This window comes from Callithrix jacchus, chromosome 7, assembly GCF_049354715.1.
Source record: "Callithrix jacchus isolate 240 chromosome 7, calJac240_pri, whole genome shotgun sequence".
Taxonomy (NCBI): domain Eukaryota; kingdom Metazoa; phylum Chordata; class Mammalia; order Primates; family Cebidae; genus Callithrix; species Callithrix jacchus.
In genome coordinates this window covers 68830861-68851890 of record NC_133508.1, presented here as the reverse complement: position 1 = coordinate 68851890, position 21030 = coordinate 68830861, and the positions used below count along the sequence as shown (strand labels likewise).

Sequence of the window (21030 nt, the reverse complement as noted above, 5' to 3'; positions counted from 1 at the left end):
GCGAGGTAGGGGAAACTGCCAGCGCAGTCGGAACTGGCGCCTTCCGGCGTAACGCCCAATTCGAGAAACTCTTGCCTCTCTCCTGGGAGGGGACAACGAGTCCCAGAGAGGGCCAGCAACTTTCGTTGTCCCAAGAGAGGGGCTACCCGTTTCCGGGATTGGGCCTTACGCATCAGGGCCATCACCCGGCGTTATGAAGGAGGGCACCATCCTCCCCTTAGCGAGGGACACTAAGCCTTGGCCCGTCCCTTCCAGGGTTGCAGGTGACTCTGGCACCATCACCCTGCGCTGTAAGGACCTGCGGGTGCTGCAGCTGGAAATAGAGGACTGGGAAGCGACGCTGGACATCGCCCGCTCCATCGAGGTGTGCCAAGGGCGCGCCCGAGCCCTTGAAACTATCCCTGTCTCGCGTGGAGGGGAATAAAAAGGCGCTACTGGGCCGGGCGAGTTGGCTCACGCCTGTAATCCCAGCACTTTGGGAGGCTGAGGCGGGTGGATCACGAGGTCAGGAGATCGAGACTATCCTGGTCAACGTGGTGAAACCCCGTCTCTACTAAAAATACGAAAAATTAGCTGGGCATGGTGGCGTGTGCCTGTAATCCTAGCTACTCAGGAGGCTGAGGCAGGAGAATTGCCTGAACCCAGGAGGCGGAGGAGGTTGCGGTGAGCCGAGATCGGGCCATTGCACTCCAGCCTGGGTAACAAGAGCGAAACTCCGTCTCAAAAAAAATAAATAAATAAACGGTGCTATTGTTCAAAGAGGCTCCGCAGCCACAGCTAAATGGCAGGGGGCTGCAGGGTGGTCCGGGGTACGTGGAGAGGCCGAAGCTGAAGCTACAGGGGCTGAGGGGCTGGAAAGGGCGCGGGCGAGACGATTCCGACCATCCCCAGAGCCCCTGACTTCCTTCTCCAGGCGCTGTCTTCCCTGGAATTGGCCATCACCTCCTGCTCGTTCTTCTACCATCCCAACTGCCTGAGACTGGACGACTCCTGGCACTTTCTTTCGCCCGAACGCTACTACAAGCGAGTAGCTCTTGAGGTGGGCGCGGTCGTGGAGGCCCGCGGAGGTGGAAGCTGGGCCCGGAAGAGGCGCGGGAAGAGGCGCAGGGACAGGGCACTCCCTGGGTGCCCTAGACCTGGCCTCTCTCCTCCCTGCGCCGCAGACCAACGCGTGACGGCTGAGCGAGGTGAACGAGGACTTCAGCTTCTGCCCCAGTTACCCCGTGCCGTGATTGTCCCACGCTTGGTGGACGATGATGACCTGGCGCACAGCGCCCGCTTCCGTCAGGGAGGCCGCTTCCCGGTGCTCAGCTACCACCACGCTCCCAGCGGAACCTTGAGTGTGACTTCCCCACACTCCGCCCCTGGGCAGCTGAGTCTTTTCTGGACCCTTTCTTTTTGGCCAGGCCAATTCGCTGCTTGGCCACGGCCCCGACTCCTGGCCCATTCTGGCCCCGCCCCTCTCCCGCCTTTTCGGAGGGAGGGGGTATCACCTTTCTTGGGCCCCGCCCCTGGCGGTTCTGGGCCCTGTGCGAAGCTTAGTGCCTTCTTTGTTAAGTCAGGACCTGCCCACGTTCTATTCATAGGGTCCCAATCCACTCTAGCCACAACACCCCCAGACTGGTCTGAAGCCTCTTTAGTTCCGGCCTGGTGGCTGGGCTCCAGCCTGTCGGTGTGCAGACCAGGCCTAGGGGACCCCCTCAGGCAAGGGGGGCCACTTCCAGAGCTTAATCCTATCCACGGTTCTTCTACGCTCCAACCAGCCCCTGACCGGTACCCAGAAGAGGCCCAGCGAGGAGGACCAGGAGCTGCTGCGAGCTGTGCTAGTGGGGGCTTGCCCTAGTTCTCGGGGCTTCATCGTGGACACGTGCTCAGCCCAGGCCTCAAAACAGACCCGCGTGACTGGTGGAGGCACTTAGGCCAAGGTTGCACCGGCCCCCTGGAGAGGTAGGGGGCCTCCCACCCTCTCCCAGGTCCTCTCCTGCAGGGCTCTATGAATGTACATATGTGAGTGTGTGTTGGGGTGAGGGGGTCCGCCAGGAACCTTGAAGACTCAAGCCTTTCCTGGTGTCATCCCTCGATGTGGGCCTCCCTACTTGTACACCACCACCAAGAGAGCTCCTTACTCTCTAGGCACCCCAACTTTGCCTGGGAAGAAAAAGCACCTCTTTACATTAAACTGAAATGTCTTCCTGGAACAGCCTCTGCCTACACACATGCACCCCTCCCTGAGTTCTGCACCTGCACAGACATAATCTGGTCCCTCTGTCTCCAGGTGATGGCAATGCCAAGAAGTCCTGAGGGAGTTTTGTGCTTTGAGGAGAGTAGACTGCTTCTCTACCCAAAATACACAACTCTGTATTCATTCATTTACCCAGCACTGAGCCCAGGGGCTGCCGTGGTGGCCAGCCCAGACATGACCGAGACCAGTGGCGGTCAGTCGGGATCCCCTGAGATGAGCAGCAACATACAGGAGGTGCCCTTCTCTTACTAAGGCCACTTCAGGTAATCAGAGGTTTCCCTGAGAATAGGATGTTTTAGCTGAGACTGAAAAGTGTGGGAGTGAGCCAGAAGAAGGCAGACAGACCCTGCATGCGGAGGGAACTGCAGGTGTCCAGGTGCAGAGACAGTCTGGTCATTTGTCCTGTTTGGGGGAAACAGTCTCTGTAAAAAATACAAAAATTAGCTGTGCATGGTGGTGCACACCTGTAGTCCCAGCTACTCAAGAGACCTAGGTGGATGGCTTGGACCCAGGAGGTAGAGGTTGCAGTGATCTGTGATAATGCCACTGCACTCCAGCCTGGGTGAGAGCAAGACTCTAGTCTCAAAATTAGCTGGGCACAGTGGTGTGCACCTGTAGGCCCAGCTAGTCAAGAGGCTGAGGTGGGAGATCACCTGAGCCCTGGGAGGTAGAGGCTGCAGTGAGCTGTGATCACACCACTACACTCAGGCTGGCTGAATGAGACCTTGTTTTTAAAAAAAATAGTTGTATAAGTGTGGTCTCTTTCTCAAGATATCTTACTTTACTCATCCTTCTTGTGATAAGGTGAGATGCTTAAATGCCCACATGATGAGATGTGGTGAGCGACATTGGCCTTGTAATGCAGCCATAGGCTCCTATTGACCTTGAACGCAAGCCCACTACAGTACCGCCATGGTCGCTCTGATAACCAAGACAGCTACTAAGTGACTAACAGACAGCGAGTGTGTGCAGCATGGATATGCTGGACAGAGGGAGGATTCCCACCCAGCGGGACAGAGCAGGTTAACTCAAGATTTCATCACGACATTCAGAAGGGCTTACAATTTAAAATTTATGAATTGTTTATTTCTGGAATTTTCCATGTAATATTTTCAGGCCACAGTTGACCATGGGTAACTGAAACCTCGGAAAATGAAACCATGGATGGAGGCGACTAATGTCCTTCAGTATGGTGGGATTGTCGAGTATGAAGTGGGAGGACAAATGAGGCTATGGGGATCACGGGGAAGAAAAGACGTCTGGAAGGCCATGGTATGAGCTTAAACTTTATCCTCAAGGTGGCAGGGAGCCATTGAAGGTTTTTTTTTTTTTTTTGAGATAGAGTCTCACTCTTGTTACCCAGGCTGGAATGCAATGGCGCCATCTCGGCTCACTGCAATCTCCCTCCCTTCCTCCCTTCCTCCCTCCCTCCTTTTCTTCCTTCCTTCTTCCAAATACTTCACTGATCCCCTGCTGGGTGGTGGGCACTGTGCAAGTCCTGGGGACATAGAAAGCTATGCCCTAGGGCTGTCTGGAGATGGGGCGGGGGTGAGAGCCCAGCGCTGTATCCACTCTGACCCGCAGCCCATGAGGGGTGTGTTCAAGCGATTCTTCTGCCTTGGCCTCCCTAGTAGCTGGGATTACAGGCATGTGCCACTGTGCCTGGCTAATTTTTGTATTTTTAGTAGAAATGGGGTTTCCCCACGTTGGTCAGGCTGGTCTCGAACTCCCAACCTCAGGTGGTCCGCCCACCTCAGCCTCCCAAAGTGCTGGGATTACAGCTGTGAGCCATAGTACCTGGCTCCACTAAAGGCTTTTAAACAGCGCTGAAAAATCTCTGTTAGATTTTCTGGTGGGAGGTCACTGGTGACCTTGAGCAGAGCAGTTTCTGGGAGGTAGGAGCATACGCAGAATTCCAAGAGGACTGTGTTTCTCTCATTAGACTGGGGGTCCCTCGGGAGCACTCTGTTTCTCCCATCACTCGGGTATTTCAAGGGCACTGTGATACTCCCATCAAATTGGTGGTTTTCCAGGGCATTTTGTGTTTCCCCAGAGGGCTATGCAACAAGCCCTCCCTGGGTGCTTTCTCAAAATGTCTTGAGTCTCTCCCATCAGATTGAGGAATCCTCAAAGCTAAGAAACCATTTCATCCACAGAATGAGAGCCTGTCTCAAAGATTAGGAGCTCCTCCGTAGGTTGTGTGTGCTGTGAGACTGGGCTCCCCAAGGGGCTCTGTGTCCCTTTTATCAGATGGGCTTTTTTCTTTTTTTTTTAGATGGAGTCTCTCTCTGTCACCCAGGTGGGAATACAGTGGTGCAATCTCAGCTCACTGCAACCTCCACCTCCCAGGCTCAAGTAATTCTCCTGCCTCAGCCTCCCAAGTAGCTGAGATTACAGGTGCCTGCCACTGTGCCCGGCTAATTTTTGTATTTTTAGTAGAGATAGGGTATCACCATTGCTGGCCAGGCTGGTCTCAAATTCCTAGCCTCAAGTGATCCACCTGCCTTGGCCTCCCAAAGTGCTAGGATTACAGGTATGAGCCACTGTGCCTGGCCAGATGGGCTCTTTACAGGGTTCTGTGTCTCCCTCATTGGTCTCGAGCACTTGCTCCCAGGCTGTACTTACTTGCCAAGGGCTTGGGCTGGGGAAGATGACCAGACTCCCACTGCCCAGAGGGCAGCCCCTGCAGGACAGCTTCATGCACCTGGTGGAGGCTTGTGGGGATTTGGAGCAGCGTATGGACCACTGGCTGAGTCAGCTGGACAGCTGCTGTTGGCTGTCACATATAAAGGAAGCACTAGCATCACCTGCCTGGCAGCCCCAGGCATGGAGCCCCCTTAACACAGAGACAAGGGTGGGATGGGCAGGGCTCTCAACCCCTGGACACAAAATTCATTCAGTAAGCAAATATAGCCTAGAACTGGGTCCATTTTATTCCTGTCCTGGTGACCCTGGGAGGGAAGGACTAGGCCACTGCTGATGAGCCCTGGGCCCACAGGGAAGGGGCCTGCATTCTGGTACATGGGGCTGAAGGCACAGACAGCACCCTGCTTGTGACTTCACTGGCCCAACTCATCCTGGACTGCTTGAGCAGGACCAGGGGCTAGTGGAGCAGGAGTGGATCCAGGTAAGTAAGTGACCACCCAACTCCGGCCTCACCCTCCATCCAGAAACCTTGCTTCCTCGTGCCCATTGCTCTTCCCCAGTCCCCAGGCCAGTCACCCCTTCCAGCTGCGCTGTGCCCATTCGGCCTTCTCCCATGCCTGCCCCAAGCATGAGGCATCCGCCTTTCTCCTCTTCCCGGACTGCGTGTGGCAACTGGGCTGCCAGTTCCCACTATGACTGGAGTCTGGGGAAGGGCTACTGTTGGCGCTGTATGAGTGCACCTATGCTTCCCCTTTTGACACCTTCCTCTGCATCAGCGAAAAGGAGAGGTGAGCTGAGGGGGTGTTGAGGTGGGTCGGGGCAGGCACAGGAAAGGGTTGGATATCTGCGGCATCAGTACCTTAGTTCCTTAGGAGCCATCTTTCCCTTCCAATTGACTTTGTCTTTTAGGAAAACCAAGTGTCATCCCTGCTCCTACCTCCAAATCTCATACTTCCTCCTAACTTCTGCAAACCCAGAGATAGATAGGGCCAAGGCCAATCCTTTAGATTTTTTTTTTTTTTTTTTTGAGATGGAGTCTCACTCTTGTTGCCCAGGCTGGAGTACAATGGTGCCATCTTGGCTCACCGCAACCTCTGCCTCATGGGGCTACTCTGTCCATAGCCAATTACAAGTGACCCCTGTCTTGAAAACAAGGATTAAAGGAGAAAGTTACTGCAAAAATAATTTCTGGGGCTCTCTATCACTTTGCAAGGTTGATTTTAATTTTAAAAAATTTTTATTTTATTTTTTTTTATTAAAGACGGGGTTTCACCATGTTGGTCAGGCTGGTCTTGAACTCCCGACCTCAGGTGATCCGCCTACCTTGGCCTCCAAAGTGCTTGGATTACAGGTGTGAGCCACCATGCCCGGCCAAGGTTGATTCTTTCAAAGTAATAGAACAGAGGTTGAAAGCAGAGTGGAATCATTTGGGCTAAATTCCTATTTCACCACTCTCTCCTGCTGGGTGTTCATAGCAAACCTGTCAGTCTGTCTCGTTGGTAGCATGAAGGGGATAAGAGTAGCCATAACCTGCCCAGGTTGTGGTGGCTCACACCTGTAATCCCAGCACTTTGGGAGGCTGAGGTAGGCAGATCACCTAAGGTCAGGAGTTCAAGACCAGTCTGGCCAAAATGGTGAAGCCCCATCTCTACTAAAAATACAAAAAGTTAGCCAGGTGTGATGGTGCACACCTGTGATCCCAGCTACTCGGGAGGCTGAGGCACAAGAATTGCTTGAACCCAGGCAACAGAGCGGGACTCCATCAAAAAAGAAAAAAAGAAGTGGTATTTTTTTTTCTTTTTTTGAGACGGAGTTTCGCTCTTGTTACCCAGGCTGGAGTGCAATGGCTGGATCTCAGCTTACCGCAACCTCCACCTCCTGGGTTCAGGCAATTCTCCTGCCTCAGCCTCCTGAGTAGCTGGGACTACAGGCCTCCATGCCCAGCTAATTTTTTGTATTTTTAGTAGAGACAGCGTTTCACCTTGTTGACCAGGATGGTCTCGATCTCTTGACCTCGTGATCCACCCGCCTCGGCCTCCCAAAGTGCTGGGATTACAGGCTTGAGCCACCGCGTCCAGCCAGAAGTGGTATTTTTATTATTTGGTTGGCTCGCTGCATATGCTCCTAATCAGCCCCAGATGTCAGCTTTGTCTTACGACACTAAGAGATGCGGGCGGGGAGGAAGGGTTCACGCCTCTCTAGGGTGAAGATCAGACTTCGTTATTTCTGTTGCTCAGTCTTCCTCCATATCCCATCCTATTTCACTAACCCCACTAGTCCTGGATCATCTGTTTAACCTCCCTCTCCCCCATCCTTCATCTTTAGTCTTTCTCCTAAAAATGTCTGAGTTTGGTCCTCCCTTGCCAGAAGTCTCTCCCCATGTCTTCATCCACACTGGTCTCTTTCCATCTGGACTCTCTGGCAGCTGCCTCACTGCTCTCTGCATCTTCCTTGTTACCAGTTTTCTTTCAAAAGCTCCTGGGTTCAGATCTATCAATATTCTCAGTGGGCCCTTTCCGCCTTCTTGCTTTCGCTCATGCTGTTCTCCCCCAAGTGTTGGCTGTTGCTTTGCACAGTGGGTATACTAGGTCTGCTGAGACGAAGCTCAAATATCAAGTTCCTTTTTTTGAGATGGAGTTTCACTCTTGCTGTCCAGGCTGGAGTGCAATGGCGTGATCTTGGCTCACTGCAACCTTCACCTCCCAGGTTCAAGTGATTTTCCTGCCTCAGCCTCCCAAGTAGCTGGGATTATAGGCATATGCCACCACACCAGGCTAATTTTGTATTTTTAGTAAAGACGGGGTTTCTCCATGTTGGTCAGGCTGATCTTGAACCCCTGACCTCAGGTGATCCACCCACCTCAGCCTCCCAAAGTACTGGGATTACAGGCGTGAGCCACCGCACCTGGCCAAATATCACATTCTTAATTAGCCTTCTCTGACACTGAGGCAAAACTAAATTGGTTTCTCCCTTTAAATAGAACTCTTAAGTAGGACTTTGTCTTGTTTCTCTTTTATTCTAGTGCCCAGTACAAGATCTGACTGGAAATAATATTTGCAAGAAAAAGGAGAAAAGTTATCACTGCTCCAGAGTGGCTGTCACCCTACTAACCAGGGCCACCCACCCAGAATCCCAGAGGGCAGACCTGGGGCTGGAAACTCACTCCCTCCATTTCTGCAGATACCTGTATGAAGTGAGGACTCAGATGTACTCCCTGTGGTCTGGGGTCAAAAAAGCAACAAAGACTCTGGAACCCACTCTGTGTCCTCAATGCCTTGGCCATCTGTGGAGCCCCAGAGCCTACAGCTGTGGCAAGGTGAGCCCCACACCTCCTCCCCTGGGGATTGCCCCTCTGCTCAGCATCCTGACCTGTATTCCTCCTCCTCAGCCCTGTTTCTATGCTGGACCTGCTCACCTGAGCCTGCAGAAGCCGCTTGGGAGCTAGTGTGACAAATAGTGACAGGAAGGGAGAAGACAGAAGCCTCTCAGCCACCTGCTTCAGCCAAGTCCCCACCCTAAGCACTGGCTCCTTGGACAGCAGCTGAGATGTTCCTGAAACCTCTGCAGGCCCCTTAGGATCTTTACACCTTGGATGAGGGTGCCTGTAACCCAGGTTAGCCCAAAGTACTGACAGTCTTATGTCTGAAGTGTCCAGAGTGAGGTCTAAATCACAGTCTCCACCACAGGCATCAGCTTGCTGGGTGTCAGTGAAAAGGGAAAATGATGAAACAGACCCCACAAAATATCTGACCACAACCCATTTATTACCAAACTAATTTCTTTCTTAGAGTTCAAAACCTTCTAGGAGAAGCTTCCCTGGCCTGGATGAAGATCCAGGTTTTTTTTTTTTTGAGATGGAGTTTCACTCTTGTTGCTTAGGAGTACAATGGCTCATGACCTCAGCTCACCAGCAACTTCCACCTCCCAGGTTCAAGCAATTCTCCTGCCTCAGCCTCCCAAGCAGCTGGGATTACAGGCATCTGCCACCACACCTGGCTAATTTTGTATTTTTAGTAAAGATAGGGTTTCTCCATATTGGTCAGGCTGGTCTCAAATTCTGACCTCACGTGATCCGCCCACCTCGGCCTCCCAAAGTGCTGGGATTACAGGCGTGAGCTACCACGCCCAGCCAGAGATCCAGCTTCTTAAGCCTCAAACTCAAATTCGAAATATTGTGGGTCGAAGTAGTGGATACGGACATAACCATCTTCACCACCGCTGCTGTAGCTGGAAAAAGATAGCCAGGGACCAGTCAGGTGACTGCTCTGGGAGAGGCAGGCCTGCAGGGCAGGGCATGAGAAGGAGGCAGAGACCCCAACCCAGGCTTAGCTCAGCTGCTTCACTGAGGCCCTACCTCTTGCCATCAGGATGGAAGGCAACACTGTTGATAGGTCCAAAGTGACCCTTGACTCTTCCAAATTCTTCTTCAAAGGCCAAATGGAAGAACCTGGAGGAAAAGGGACACAATTAATTCACTTTCCATCTCCTTCTAAAGCACTTTGGAGGTAGTGCTCCCCAAATGTAAACTATTATTATTTATTTATTTATTTATTATGAGATGGAGTCTCACTCTGTCACCCAGGCTGGAGTAGCTGGAGTACAGTGGCACAGTCTTGGCTCACTACAACCTCCACCTCCCAGGTTCAAGCGATTTTCCTGCTTTAGTCTCCTGAGTAGCTGGGATTATAGCCATGTGCCAACACACCCAGCTTATTTTTGTTTTTGTTTTTGAGACGGAGTTTCGCTCTTGTTACCCAGGCTGGAGTGCAATGGCACGATCTCGGCTCACCGCAACCTCTGCCTCCTGGGTTCAGGCAATTCTCCTGCCTCAGCCACCTGAGTAGCTGGGATTACAGCATACACCACCATGCCCAGCTAATTTTTTGTATTATTAATAGAGACGGGGTTTCACCATGTTAACCAGGGTGGTCTCGATCTCCTGACCTCGTGATCCACCCGCCTCGGCCTCCCAAAGTGCTGGGATTACAGGCGTGATCCACCGCGCCCGGCCCTAGTTTTGTATTTTTAGTAGAGATGGTTTCACCATGTTTGCCAGGCTGGTCTTGAACTCCTAGCCTCAAGCAATCTGCCTTCCTTGGCATCCCAAAGTGCTGGGATTACAGGCATGAGCCGCTACACCTGGCCTCAAATGCAAATTATATCACAAAAAAATAAAGCAAAGTGGAGGCATGGTGGCTCATTCCTGTAATCCCAGCATTTTGGGAGGCTGAGGCAGGCAGATCACTTGAGGCCAGGAGTTTGAGACCAGCCTGATGAACAACTCTACAAAAAATACAAAAAGCAGCCAGGAGCAGTGGCATGCACCTGGAATCCCAGCTACTCAGAGGCTGAGGTTGTAGGATCGCTATTGCTTGAGCCCAGGAGGTTGCAGTGAGCAGAGATGGTGCCATTGCACTCCAGCCTGGGCAACAGAGTGAGACCCCGTCTCAAAAACTAATAATAATAAAGCGAAAAACTGAGATAATGAGAAGTGAATGTGAACAAAAATAAGATGCAGTTGGGAGCTGAGTGCTATGGTTCACACCTGTAGTTCCAGCTCTTTGGGAGACTGAGGCCAGAAGATCGTTTGAGCCCAGGAGTTCCAGGCCAGCCTGGGCAACACAGTGAGATCCTATCCTTTTTTTTGTTTTGATTCTCCAGCCTCAACCTCCCAAGTAGCTCAGATTACAGGCATGGGACACCACGTCTGGCTAATTTTTTTGTATTTTTAGTAGAGATGGGGTTTTACTATGTTGCCCAGGCTGGTCTCAAACTCCTGACCTCAGGTGATCCACCTGCCTAGGCCTCCCAAAATGCTGGGATTATAGGCGTGAGCCACTGCACCTGGCCAGAGACCCTGTCTGTTTTTTAACTTTTGTATTATAAGGGGAAGACTGGACCCAAATGTCTGCCTGAATATACAGCTAATACTTATAGAGTGCCTACTACGTGCTGGGCAGTGCTTAAAGAGCTTAATAAATATTAACAGAATAATCTAATCTGCATAATTTTATGGTAAATATATTATCATTGTTCCATTATACAGTAGAGGAAATGTGGGCATGGGCATAGAGAAATACAGTGAAGGCCAGGGACAGTGGCTTACACCTGTAATCCCAGCACTTTGGGAGGCCAAGGTAGGCGGATTACTTGAGGCCAGGAGTTCAAGACCAGCCTGGTCAATGTGGCAAAACCCTAGCTCTACTAAAAACACAAAAATTAGCCGGGCGTGGTGGTGGGCGAATGTAATCCCAGCTAGTCGGGAGGTTGAGGCAGGAGAATTGCTTGAACCCAGGAGGCGGAGGTTGCAGTGAGCAGAGATCACACCACTGTACTCCGGTCTGGGTGACAGTGTAACTCTGTCTCAAAAAAAAAAAAAAAAAAGGTACACTTCATGAGATTTCAATTTGGAAGAGCTCTCTTCCTCTTTACCTGGCCTCAAACTTGCCAATCCTGGTGGAGGTTGTGGTTACATCCATGGCTTCCTGACCACCGCCCAGGACCACCTGAAGGGAAGAAGAAACTCCAGATGGGCCCAATGGGCACCAAGTCCATTTTCTGTTTTTCTCCTGCCATATACATTTTTAACATCTCACACAGCTCAATGGGAGGATACCAAAGGTAGGGGATGATCAGACACCTCCACCACCTTCTGCTGCTTCCCTGGGGCTACTCAATCCTTCCAGCTTTGTCACTCCTCTCTGCCTGACATCATTTCCCCCAAAATGCTTGTAGCCTAACTTCTAGACAAACAGCTAGATCTTGGAAGCTTTCTGAGGCTTTAGCAGGAAGGCTGGTGGGGTTCTCTTACATGGTCATAGTTGGGGGAGAGGGCAGCTGAGTTGACAGGACGTTCTGTCCGGAAAGTCTTCTGATGTTCAAGAGTTGTGGAGTCAAAAAGCTGGAGAGAGAAGGCAGGGGGGAAATCTGTAAAGAACCTTCCTGAGGGAAGTCAGGCAGGGTGAGGTGTGTAGCAGGAGGGAGAGAGCAGCCTGACAGACCCCTGCCTAGGCTCACCTTGGCTGTGTTGTCCTTGGATGCAGTCACAAACATGGTCATGTCCCTGGATAACTGGATGTCGTTGATCTGCCGTGAGTGCTCCTTAACATTCACCAATACCTCTCCAGACTGGGGAAGGAGAAGAGTGAGACTGACTGGTCCCGATCCCTACTAATCTCAGTTCCCCAGAAACCTAATCATTCAAATTAGAACAGCATGGACTTTATGTTTTCCTCACCCCTCTATCTAATCAGTCACCCCTAAACATCCAGTGACTGTCCAGTACTGTACCTCCTATGCCTATTGGCTAGTTCAGGTCCATTTTCCAAACCATAACTGCAAAAGCTGTTGGAAGGAAATCTGACCTTTAGTAACCTCTAAAGATTCCCTACTGCCTGGAGGAAAATCAACTCTTTACCTCCTCACACTTAAGGCTGTGTAAAATCTATTCCCTGTCCTCCATCCCCAACACCACATCCCAAGGGTTCCTGAAGACTCCATACTTCCTTAACTCTGTGCCTTTCCTTTTGCTGTTCCCCTTGGCTGTGGGATGTCCCTTCCTTCCTGCTTGAAGGTCCATTTATTCTCCAAGGTTTAATGTACATGCCACCTCCCTGTGACAGTGCACCTTCAACACTTGGTTGAGACTTCAATGATGGCACAAATCACAATCTGACTCAGGTGCTAGCTGTTTGCAAGTCTGTCTCTCCCTGGGGCGGCAGGGACTGTGTCTGATTTACTTCTTTGTTCTAGGAGCCCAGCACAGGGCATTATACTCAGTCGTCACAGGAAAATGCTCATTGTGATCCTTATTAATTTAATTTATTTATTTTTGAGATGGAGTCTTACTCAGTTGCCCAGGCTGGAGTGCAGTAGTGCTATCTTGGCTCACTGCACCCTCTGCCTCACAGGTTCAATGAATTCTCCTGTCTCAGCCTCCCAAGTAGTTGGGATTACAGGCACCTGCCACCACGCCTAGCTATTTTTTTTGTATTTTTAGTAGAGATGGGGTTTCACCATGTTGGCCAGGCTGATCTTGAACTCCTGACCTCATGATCTGCCTGCTTCAGCCTCCCAAAGTGATGCGATTACAGGGGTGAGCCACTGTGCCTGGCCCCTTATTTATTTTCTTGAGACAGGTTCTTACTCTATCACCCAGGCTGAAGTACAGTGGCACAATCATGGCTCACTGCAGCCTCAATCTCCCAGACTCAAGCAATCTTTCAGCCTCAATTGAGTACCTGGGACCAGAGGTGTGCTCCACCAGGCCCAGCTAATTTTTAATTTTTTTTGTAGAAACAGGATCTTCCTATGTTGCCCAGGCTGATCTCCATCTCCTGGGCTCAAGCGATCCTCCTGCCCCGGCCTCCCAAAGTATTAGGATTACAGGTCCAAGTCACCATGTCTGGCCTGTGATCCTTATTATCATGTCCTGAGTACTTTGTGACAAATTTTTCAAACATGTGGTATCATTTGATCCTTGAACCATTTTACAGATAAGCAGGGTCAGAGAAGTTATGTAACTTGCCCAAGACCACACAGCTAGAAAATGGTGAAATCTATTTTTGATTCTCACCCTTGCTCTTTTTTAAATTTTTTATTTTTAAATTTTTTAAAGTTTTTATTTTTATTTATTTATTTTTTTGAGACGGAGTTTCGCTATTGTTACCCAGGCTGGAGTGCAGTGGCACGATCTCAGCTCACCACAACCTCCACCTTCTGGGTTCAAGCAATTCTCCTGCCTCAGCCTCCCGAGTAGCTGGGACTACAGGCGCGCACCACCATGCTCAGCTAATTTTTGTATTTTTAGTAGAGATGGGTTCCACCTTGTTGACCAGGATGGTCTCGATCTCTTGACCTCGTGATCCACCCACCTCAGCCTCCCAAAGTGCTGGGATTATAGGCGTGAGCCACTGCACCTGGCCTAAAATTTTTTATTAAGCTTTTTCTTTTTAGAGACAGGGTCTCACTGACACCCAGGCTGGAGTGCAGTGGTGTGATCATAGCTCACTGCAGCCCCAACTCCTGGACTCAAGAGATCCTCCTGCCTTGGACTCCAAAGGCACTGGGATTACAGGTGTGAGCCACAGCACCCAGCCCCACCCTCGCCCTGAACTACTGTGCTATCCTGCCTCTTATAAAGAACCATTCTGGGGCTGGGCGCGGTGGCTCATGCCTGTAATCCTAGCACTCTGGGAGGCCGAGGTGGGTGGATCACCTGAGGTCAGCCCCATCTTAATATTAAAAAAAAATATATATATATATATATATAAAAGAACCATTCTGGTAGGCACAGGCCCCCTGTGGCCCCTTACCTTGGCACTGTACTGGTTGAGCTCTCCACTCTCATGGCCAGCGATGATGCACTCTCCCAGGGGTCCCCAAACGGCACTGGTGATTTTAGAGTCATTGCAAGGGATCTTCATGTAGGGCTCATTGTTGTCTGTGTGAGGCAGTAGCTGTTAGGCCCTGGGCTCTAGAGCTGAACCCTTCACTTCAACCCCAGCCCTAGTCCCAGCCCTCACCAATCTGGCTCGGATCCCGAAGGTCAAAGAAGCTCACAAAGCACTGGTAGCCCATCTGCTTGTCCGTGGAGAACATGATGATGTTGCCGCCAAAGTCAAAACCGCAGGTCCGGACAGCCGAATTGGTCTTGAGGAGGGCCAGCTGCTTTCCTGGAGACAGGCAGAGTCTGGGCTACACCATCCATTGTAGTTGCAGGGAGGACATTCTGAAGAATGCTATCATCACATCTGACTGTCTCTCTTGCTTCAGTGACCCAATCCACCACTGTTCTCTTTTGCACTGCTACACTTCGGCTCAAGTATTTTAACTTTTTTTTTTTTTTTTTTTGAGACGAAGTCTGCCTCTGTCACCCAGACTGGAGTGTACTGGCGTGATCTTGGCTCACTGCAACTTCCACCTCCTGGATTCAAGCGATTCTCCTGCCTCAGCCTCCCGAGTAGCTGGGACTACAGGTGCACACCACCAGGCCTGGCTAATTTTTGTGTTTTCAGTAGAGACGGGGTTTTACCATGTTGGCCAGGGTGGTCTCAATCGATTGACCTCGTGATCCACCTGCCTCGGCCTCCTAAAGTGCTGGGATTATAGGCTTGAGCCACTGCGCCCAGCCTTTCTTTCTTTTTTTTTTTTTTTTTTGAAACAGAATTTCACTCTTATCGCTGAGGCTGGGGTGCAATGGTGTGATCTCAGCTCACTGCAACCTTTCAAGCGATTCTCCTGCTTTAGCCAAGTAGCTGGGATTACAAGTGCCTGCCACCATGCTCAGCTCATTTCTGTATTTTTAGTAGAGACAGGGTTTCGCCATGTTGGCCAGGCTGGTCTCGAACTCCTGACCTCAGGTGATCCACCTGCCTCGGCCTCCCAAAGTGTTGGGATTACAGGTATGAGCCACCATGCCTGACCAAGTATTTTAACTTCTTACCCAGAGTCTCTCTTCAGACATCCTGCTAATGTGGCACTGGTCATATGTAGACTGCAACATATCTGTATCCCCAACAGACCGCATTCCTCCACAGAAAGTCCTGATCTGATCTCCCTGCATGTCCCCAGTACCCAACATAGACCTGGCACAGAATGGGACACTCAGTGAATATTTACTAAACAATAGCTTAGGCTAGGTGCAGTGGCTCATGTCTGTAATCCCAGCACTTTGGGAGACTGACATGGGCAGATCACGAGGTCAGGAGTTGGCCAACATGAAACCCCAACTCTACTAAAAATACAAAAAATTAGCCGGGCGCAGTGGTAGGTGCCTGTAATCCCAGCTATTCAGGAGGCTGAGGCAGAAGAACTGCTTGAACCCAAGAGGCAGAAGTTGCAGTGAGCCAAGATCACGCCACTGCACTCCAGCCTGGGCAACAGAGTGCGACTCCATCTCAAAAAAAAATTAGTCAGTGGCCAGGTACAGTGGCTCATGCCTATAATCCCAACACTTTGGGAGGCCAAGATGGGTGGACCGCCTGAGGTGGGGAGTTCAAGACCAGCCTGGCTAATATGGTGAAACCCCATCTCTACTAAAAATACAAAAATTAGCCAGGTATGGTGTCACAAGTCTGTAATCCCAGCTATCGGGAGGCTAAGGCAGGAGAATCGCTTGAACTCAGGAGCCCGAGGTTGCAGTAAGCCAAGATTGTGCCATTGCACTCCATCGTGGGTGACAGAGTGAGAGATTCTGTCTCAAAAAAAAGAAACAAAAAAAATTAGAATTAGCTGGGCGTGGCACCATGTGCCTTTAATCCCATCTATTCAGAAAGCTAAGGCAGGAGTATCACTTGAACCCAACAGGCAGAGGTTGCAATGAGTCGAGATAGCACCATTGTTCCCCAGCCTGGGTGACAGAGCAAAACTCTGTCTCAAAAAAAAAAAAAGGCCAGGCACAGTGGCTCAAGCCTGTAATCCCCCACTTTGTGAGGCTGAGGTGGGCGGATCACTTGAGGTCAGGAGTTCAAGACCAGCCTGACCAACATGGAGAAACCATGTCTCTTACTAAAAATACAAAATTAGTTCTGAAAAGAATCTGGATAGAAATAACAGAAAAAAAGAAACAAAATAAATAAATAAATAAAAATACAAAATTAGCTGGGTGTGGTGGTGCATGCCTGTAATCCCAGCTACTTGGGAGGCTGAGGCAGGAAAATCACTTGATCCCAGGAGGTGGAGGTCGCAGTGAGCAAGATCACGCCATTGCACTCCAGTCTGGGCAATAAGAACAAAACTCCGTCTCAAAAAAAAAAAAAAAACAAAAAAACCTACCTTAACAGGCTCCCGTCTTCAGTCTTGGCTCTTCCTGTACCTCCCACTGCTCTCTGACCTTGCTAAAACTAAACAGACCTACACTCTTGCCTGCTCAGGGACCTCCACAGCCTGCCACATTCTACAGAACAAAGCCAAACTCCTGAATTTGGCATTCAAGACCTGTTCTGGCCTTAGCCTGACTCTCCAGCCTCATCTTTTCCATGACTATGTATATCACCCCCCTACCCCCACTCCACCAAGAAGCAGGAATTCCAGCTAGATTAGATGACTTGTACAGACACTCTCCACACTTTCACTCCTGCATGTGCCAAAGTGATGACATCTTTACTATTTTTTCTTTTTTTTTGAGAGAGTCTCGCTCTTGTTGCCCTGGCTAGAGTGCAATGGTGCGATCCCAGCTCACTGCAATCTCCACCTCCCGGGTTCAAATGATTCTCCTGCCTCAGCCTCTCGAGTAGCTTCGATTACAGGCATGCACCACCACACCCAGCTAAGTTTTATTTTTATTTTTATTTATTTATTTTTTAGTAGAGATGGGGTTTTACCATGTTGGTTAGGCTGGTCTTGAACTCCTGAGTTCAGGTGATCTGCCCACCTCGGCCTACCAAAGTGCTAAGATTACAGACATGAGGCACCGTGCCAGCTTATTTTTATATTTTCATTGTTTTTAAAGAGAAGTGAACATGGTCTGGTCCAGCTATTCCAGAATTTTTTTTTTCTTTTTTTTTAAGATGGGGTTTCGGCTGGGCACGGTGGCTCACGCCTATAATCCCAGCACTTTGGGAGGCTGAGGCGGGTGGATCACGAGGTCAAGAGATCAAGACCATCCTGGTCAACATGGTAAAACCCCGTCTCTACTAAAAATACAAAAATTAGCTGGGCATGGTGGAGCACGCCTGTAGTCCCAGCTACTCGGGAGGCTGAGGCAGGAGAATTGCCTGAACCCAGGAGGCGGAGGTTGCGGTGAGCCAAGATCACTCCACTGCACTCCAGCCTGGGTAACGAGAGCAAAACTCCGTCTCAAAAAAAAAGAAAAAGATGGGGTTTCACCATGTTGGTCAGGCTGGTCTTGAACTCCCAACCTCAGGTGATCTGCCTGCCTTGGTTTCCAAAGCGCTTGGATTACAGGGGTGAGCCACCATGCCTGGCCAGAATTTTTTTTTTTTAAAGCTTCTTGCAGAGCAGGGCTAACTCATAGGCAGCATGCCCAGAGTCAGCCTAAAAAAAAATTTTTTTTTTTTTAAGATGGAGTCTTGCTCTGTCGCCCAGGCTGGAGTGCAGTGTAAGTAGCACGATCTCATCTCACTGCAACCTCCACCTTCCGGGTTTGAGTGATTCTCCTGCCTCAGCCTCCTGAGTAGCTGGGATTACAGGTGCGCCCCATCACACCCAGCTAATTTTTCTATTAGTAGAGACAGGGTTTCACCATGTTGGCCAGGCTGGTCTTGAACTCCTGACCTGGTGATCCGCCCACCTCAGCCTCCCAAAGTGCTGGGATTATAGGCGTGAGCCACCGAACCTGGCTCATTTTTTTTTAATTTTGTATTTTTACTAGAGACGGGGTTTCTCCATGTTGGTCAGGCTGGTCTCGAACTCCCGACCTTAGGTGATCTGCCCGCCTCCACCTCCCAAAGTGCTGGGATTACAGGTGTGAGCTACCAAGCCCAGCTGTGATGACATCTTTTCTCATCCTTTAAGCCCAGCTCATATGATTTACCTTAGGAAACTTCCCAGGCTGCTCCCATCCCCACTCCAGGGAGTCAGTTGCCTGGCTCTGGCCTCCCATAGTAATCTATGCTTCCTCCATCATGGCGTATATCTTACCGTAAGGCTTCTTTTCTCATCTTTCTTATTATCTTGTCTCTTATTCCCTAGACTGAAAACTATCTATAGATTTCATCTGTTTTCCTAGGACCTGTTTACACTGTAGGTCCTCAATATTTGCTAAAAAAGTGAATGAACCCAGATTACCTGTTTCGCAGTCCCAGAGACGACAGCTGTTGTCAGCTGAGCCAGTGAGGACATGCTTGGTGTCCCCTGAAGAGTTGTTAAGAAGCGTGACAAAGTTCACCTGAGCCCTTGTCCTCTCATCTCCCTGTTCAGCCCGAAAGAGCCCTTCTTCCCCCCTTACCTCCTTATCCAGAACTGGAACTTGTCCTGAATGTTTCCTCAACCAGTGAAGAGTCCAGGGAGTAGGAGATATCATTCTGTAGGCCCTCAACAGCACCCCCAACTCCCAACTTCCAACTCAGCCTCTCCATTGCTGGCAGACCCTGGCAGCACGGATTCAGACCCAAAAGAAGGATACAGTCAGCGTCCACACACCACACAGCTCCAGTATGGCCCATGTAGGTGCCCAACCTCTCACCATTCACAGAGTACCATACATTGACGATCTGGAAAAGTCAAACACAGGATGATACATGTCCCAGTAAAGCAATGGCTTCCTATTTTGCCCCAAGAACCCTCAGCAGCCAAAACCAGGCTGATTCTGCCCTCTTCTCCTCATTTCTTGGGAAATAGCAGGAAGCTGGTAAAAAGACCAACTCCTGGATTCTCCTCCCTTCCTGAAGATAAGCACCAGAGAAGTCAGGCGCTTTGCAAAAGCATCCTCATAGCCACAGCTCTCCTGGAACTCCCAATGGCTCCAAAGAGTAAAAGGCCAAGTTGAGCTCCAGTCTAGAAAAACAGTATCTTTAAGTGGGAGCAGTTGGTAGTAGGGAAGACTGGGTTCCAGTGCCTGCTCTGCCACTGTTTCACTGTATGATCTCAAAAACAGTGCTTCTCTACTCTGAACTTCAGTTTTCTCATCTTGAAAATGGCCAGGACAATAATTTTTTCTTCAATAGGTAGCTGTGAGGCTCCAATAAAATAATGTCTAAGGAATTTAAAATGTAAGTGACTAACATTCATTAGGCACTGAAATGTATAGGTGCTCTGCCAAGCTCCTTTCATTATCTCATTTAATGCTAAAGACAATCCTGTAAGTATCCAGTTTTATAAAAAGGGAAACTGCAGGCTGGGCGCAGTGGCTCACACCTGTAATCCCAGCGCTTTGGGAGGCCGAGGCGGGTGGATCACGAGGTCAAGAGATCGAAACCATCCTGGTCAACATGGTGAAACCCCGTCTCTACTAAAAATACAAAAAATTAGCTGGGCATGGTGGCGCACGCCTGTAGTCCCAGCTACTCAGGAGAATTGCTTGAACCCAGGAGGCGGAGGTTGCGGTGAGCCGAGATCGCGCCATTGCACTCCAGCCTGGGTAAAAAGAGCGAAACTCTGTCTCAAAAAAAAAAAAAAAGGGAAACTGCAGTTTAGAAAGGTTAAGTAACATACTCAAAATCACACTGCTAGTAGTAGTAGATGTTGGAGGCAGGATTCACATCAGGTCTGTCTGACTTCAGAGTCCCCACTTTTAACCACTAGTTAACTTCCTCCATATGGAGGTGCCTCAAAAGGCAGTATCACAAGGGACTGTTTTGCATTGAGTAGCAGAATGGGATTGACTGAAAATGAGAGTAGAGACACCCTCAGTTAAATCCCCTGTGTCTGAATAACACATCCTGCACCTATCCTGGTTAAAAGGTTAGATCATCCCCTGAAAGGTCGCATCCCGTTCTCTGGGCAAGCTTGACCCTCATCCTCATCCCCTTTCCACAGTGGTCCCTGGCTTTTCTTGGGGTGCAGTGGCACGATCTCAGCTCACCAGGTTCAAGTGATCCACTCGTTTCAGACTTCGAAGTAGCTGAGCCCAGATGCTCGAGCCACCACATCAGGCTAATTTTTGTGTGTGTAGATATGGGTCCCACTATGTTGCTCAGGCTGGTCTCTAACTCCTGGGCTCAAGCGATCCTCCCCTCAGCCTCACAAAGTGTTGGGATTACAGGCGTGAGCCACTGCACTCGGCCAAACGAGTGCTCCCCCACTTTGTCCGGTACTCTCCCAACCTACCCCCGGGATGTCTTCTCCCTACATCTCAAAATGGGCCGTTTCTTTGATTCCCCCAATCGGCAAAACTGGCATGTCCACCCATCTTCCTAAGGAAGGTCCTGGCATAAGGAACTCGCCCCTTCCGGGCCCCCTCCCGAGCCCTCCTTTCAGCCGACGCTCACAGGGTCCTTGGCCACAGTAAAGAGAAGGTCTCCTTCGCGGTTATACTTAATCTGCGTAATGGACCGCTCATGGCCCTGCAGCAGGATCGGCTTCTGTGGGGACAAGACGGTAACGTCAGTGCCCAGAATTGGGTACCGGCCTCAGACCAGGACCCCCACTGCAGTATCCCCAACTCTGGAACTCACCATCCCGGCGATGACACGAAGGCCGCAACGTGAGTAGTACCGGAAAAGGCTTTGGAACCACTTCCG

At 50.3% G+C, this 21030-nt stretch overlaps 2 protein-coding genes across 6 annotated transcripts; one reads left to right on the top strand and one right to left on the bottom strand.

Annotated features, from left to right (window-relative positions):
* Window positions 1-7: 7 nt before the first annotated feature.
* On the top strand, window positions 8-8753 carry LOC103794340 (uncharacterized). 5 transcript variants are annotated; one of them, XM_078331084.1, is made up of 8 exons: window positions 8-364; window positions 914-1187; window positions 1764-1947; window positions 2379-2505; window positions 3359-3514; window positions 4518-5369; window positions 7911-8204; window positions 8277-8753. In XM_078331084.1, exons 1-3 carry the CDS (start codon window positions 194-196, stop codon window positions 1841-1843), a joined length of 525 nt encoding a protein of 174 aa, XP_078187210.1. In that variant the 5' UTR covers window positions 8-193; the 3' UTR covers window positions 1844-1947; window positions 2379-2505; window positions 3359-3514; window positions 4518-5369; window positions 7911-8204; window positions 8277-8753. The 5 variants fall into 5 exon arrangements, with proteins under 5 accessions (XP_078187210.1, XP_078187209.1, XP_078187211.1 ...); XM_078331083.1 differs by lacking the exon at window positions 2379-2505; XM_078331085.1 differs by lacking the exons at window positions 2379-2505; window positions 3359-3514.
* Window positions 8634-21017, bottom strand: EIF3I (eukaryotic translation initiation factor 3 subunit I). The gene is made up of 11 exons (XM_035308576.3): window positions 20965-21017; window positions 20779-20871; window positions 18975-19062; window positions 18638-18703; window positions 14413-14562; window positions 14203-14330; window positions 11906-12016; window positions 11700-11789; window positions 11321-11394; window positions 9243-9335; window positions 8634-9115 (listed from the first exon to the last, which is right to left on the bottom strand). The coding sequence occupies exons 1-11, from the start codon at window positions 20965-20967 to the stop codon at window positions 9034-9036; spliced, it is 978 nt and encodes a 325-aa protein (XP_035164467.1). The 5' UTR covers window positions 20968-21017; the 3' UTR covers window positions 8634-9033.
* Between the last annotated feature and the right edge of the window lie 13 nt (window positions 21018-21030).

Excerpts from the sequence above, each read along its gene's own strand:
- LOC103794340 (XM_078331086.1), top strand. The coding sequence starts at position 194 with ATGAAGGAGGGCACCATCCTCCCCTTAGCGAGGGACACTAAGCCTTGG. Across the intron at positions 365-913 it reads ACATCGCCCGCTCCATCGAG|GCGCTGTCTTCCCTGGAATT; the intron begins GTGTGCCAAGGG and ends TTCCTTCTCCAG. Across the intron at positions 1,188-1,763 it reads ACGCGTGACGGCTGAGCGAG|CCCCTGACCGGTACCCAGAA; the intron begins GTGAACGAGGAC and ends CGCTCCAACCAG.
- EIF3I (XM_035308576.3), bottom strand. Across the intron at positions 18,704-18,974 it reads GTGGTGTGTGGACGCTGACT|GGGACACCAAGCATGTCCTC; the intron begins GTATCCTTCTTT and ends ACAACTCTTCAG. Across the intron at positions 14,563-18,637 it reads TCTCTGGGACTGCGAAACAG|GAAAGCAGCTGGCCCTCCTC; the intron begins GTAATCTGGGTT and ends GCCTGTCTCCAG.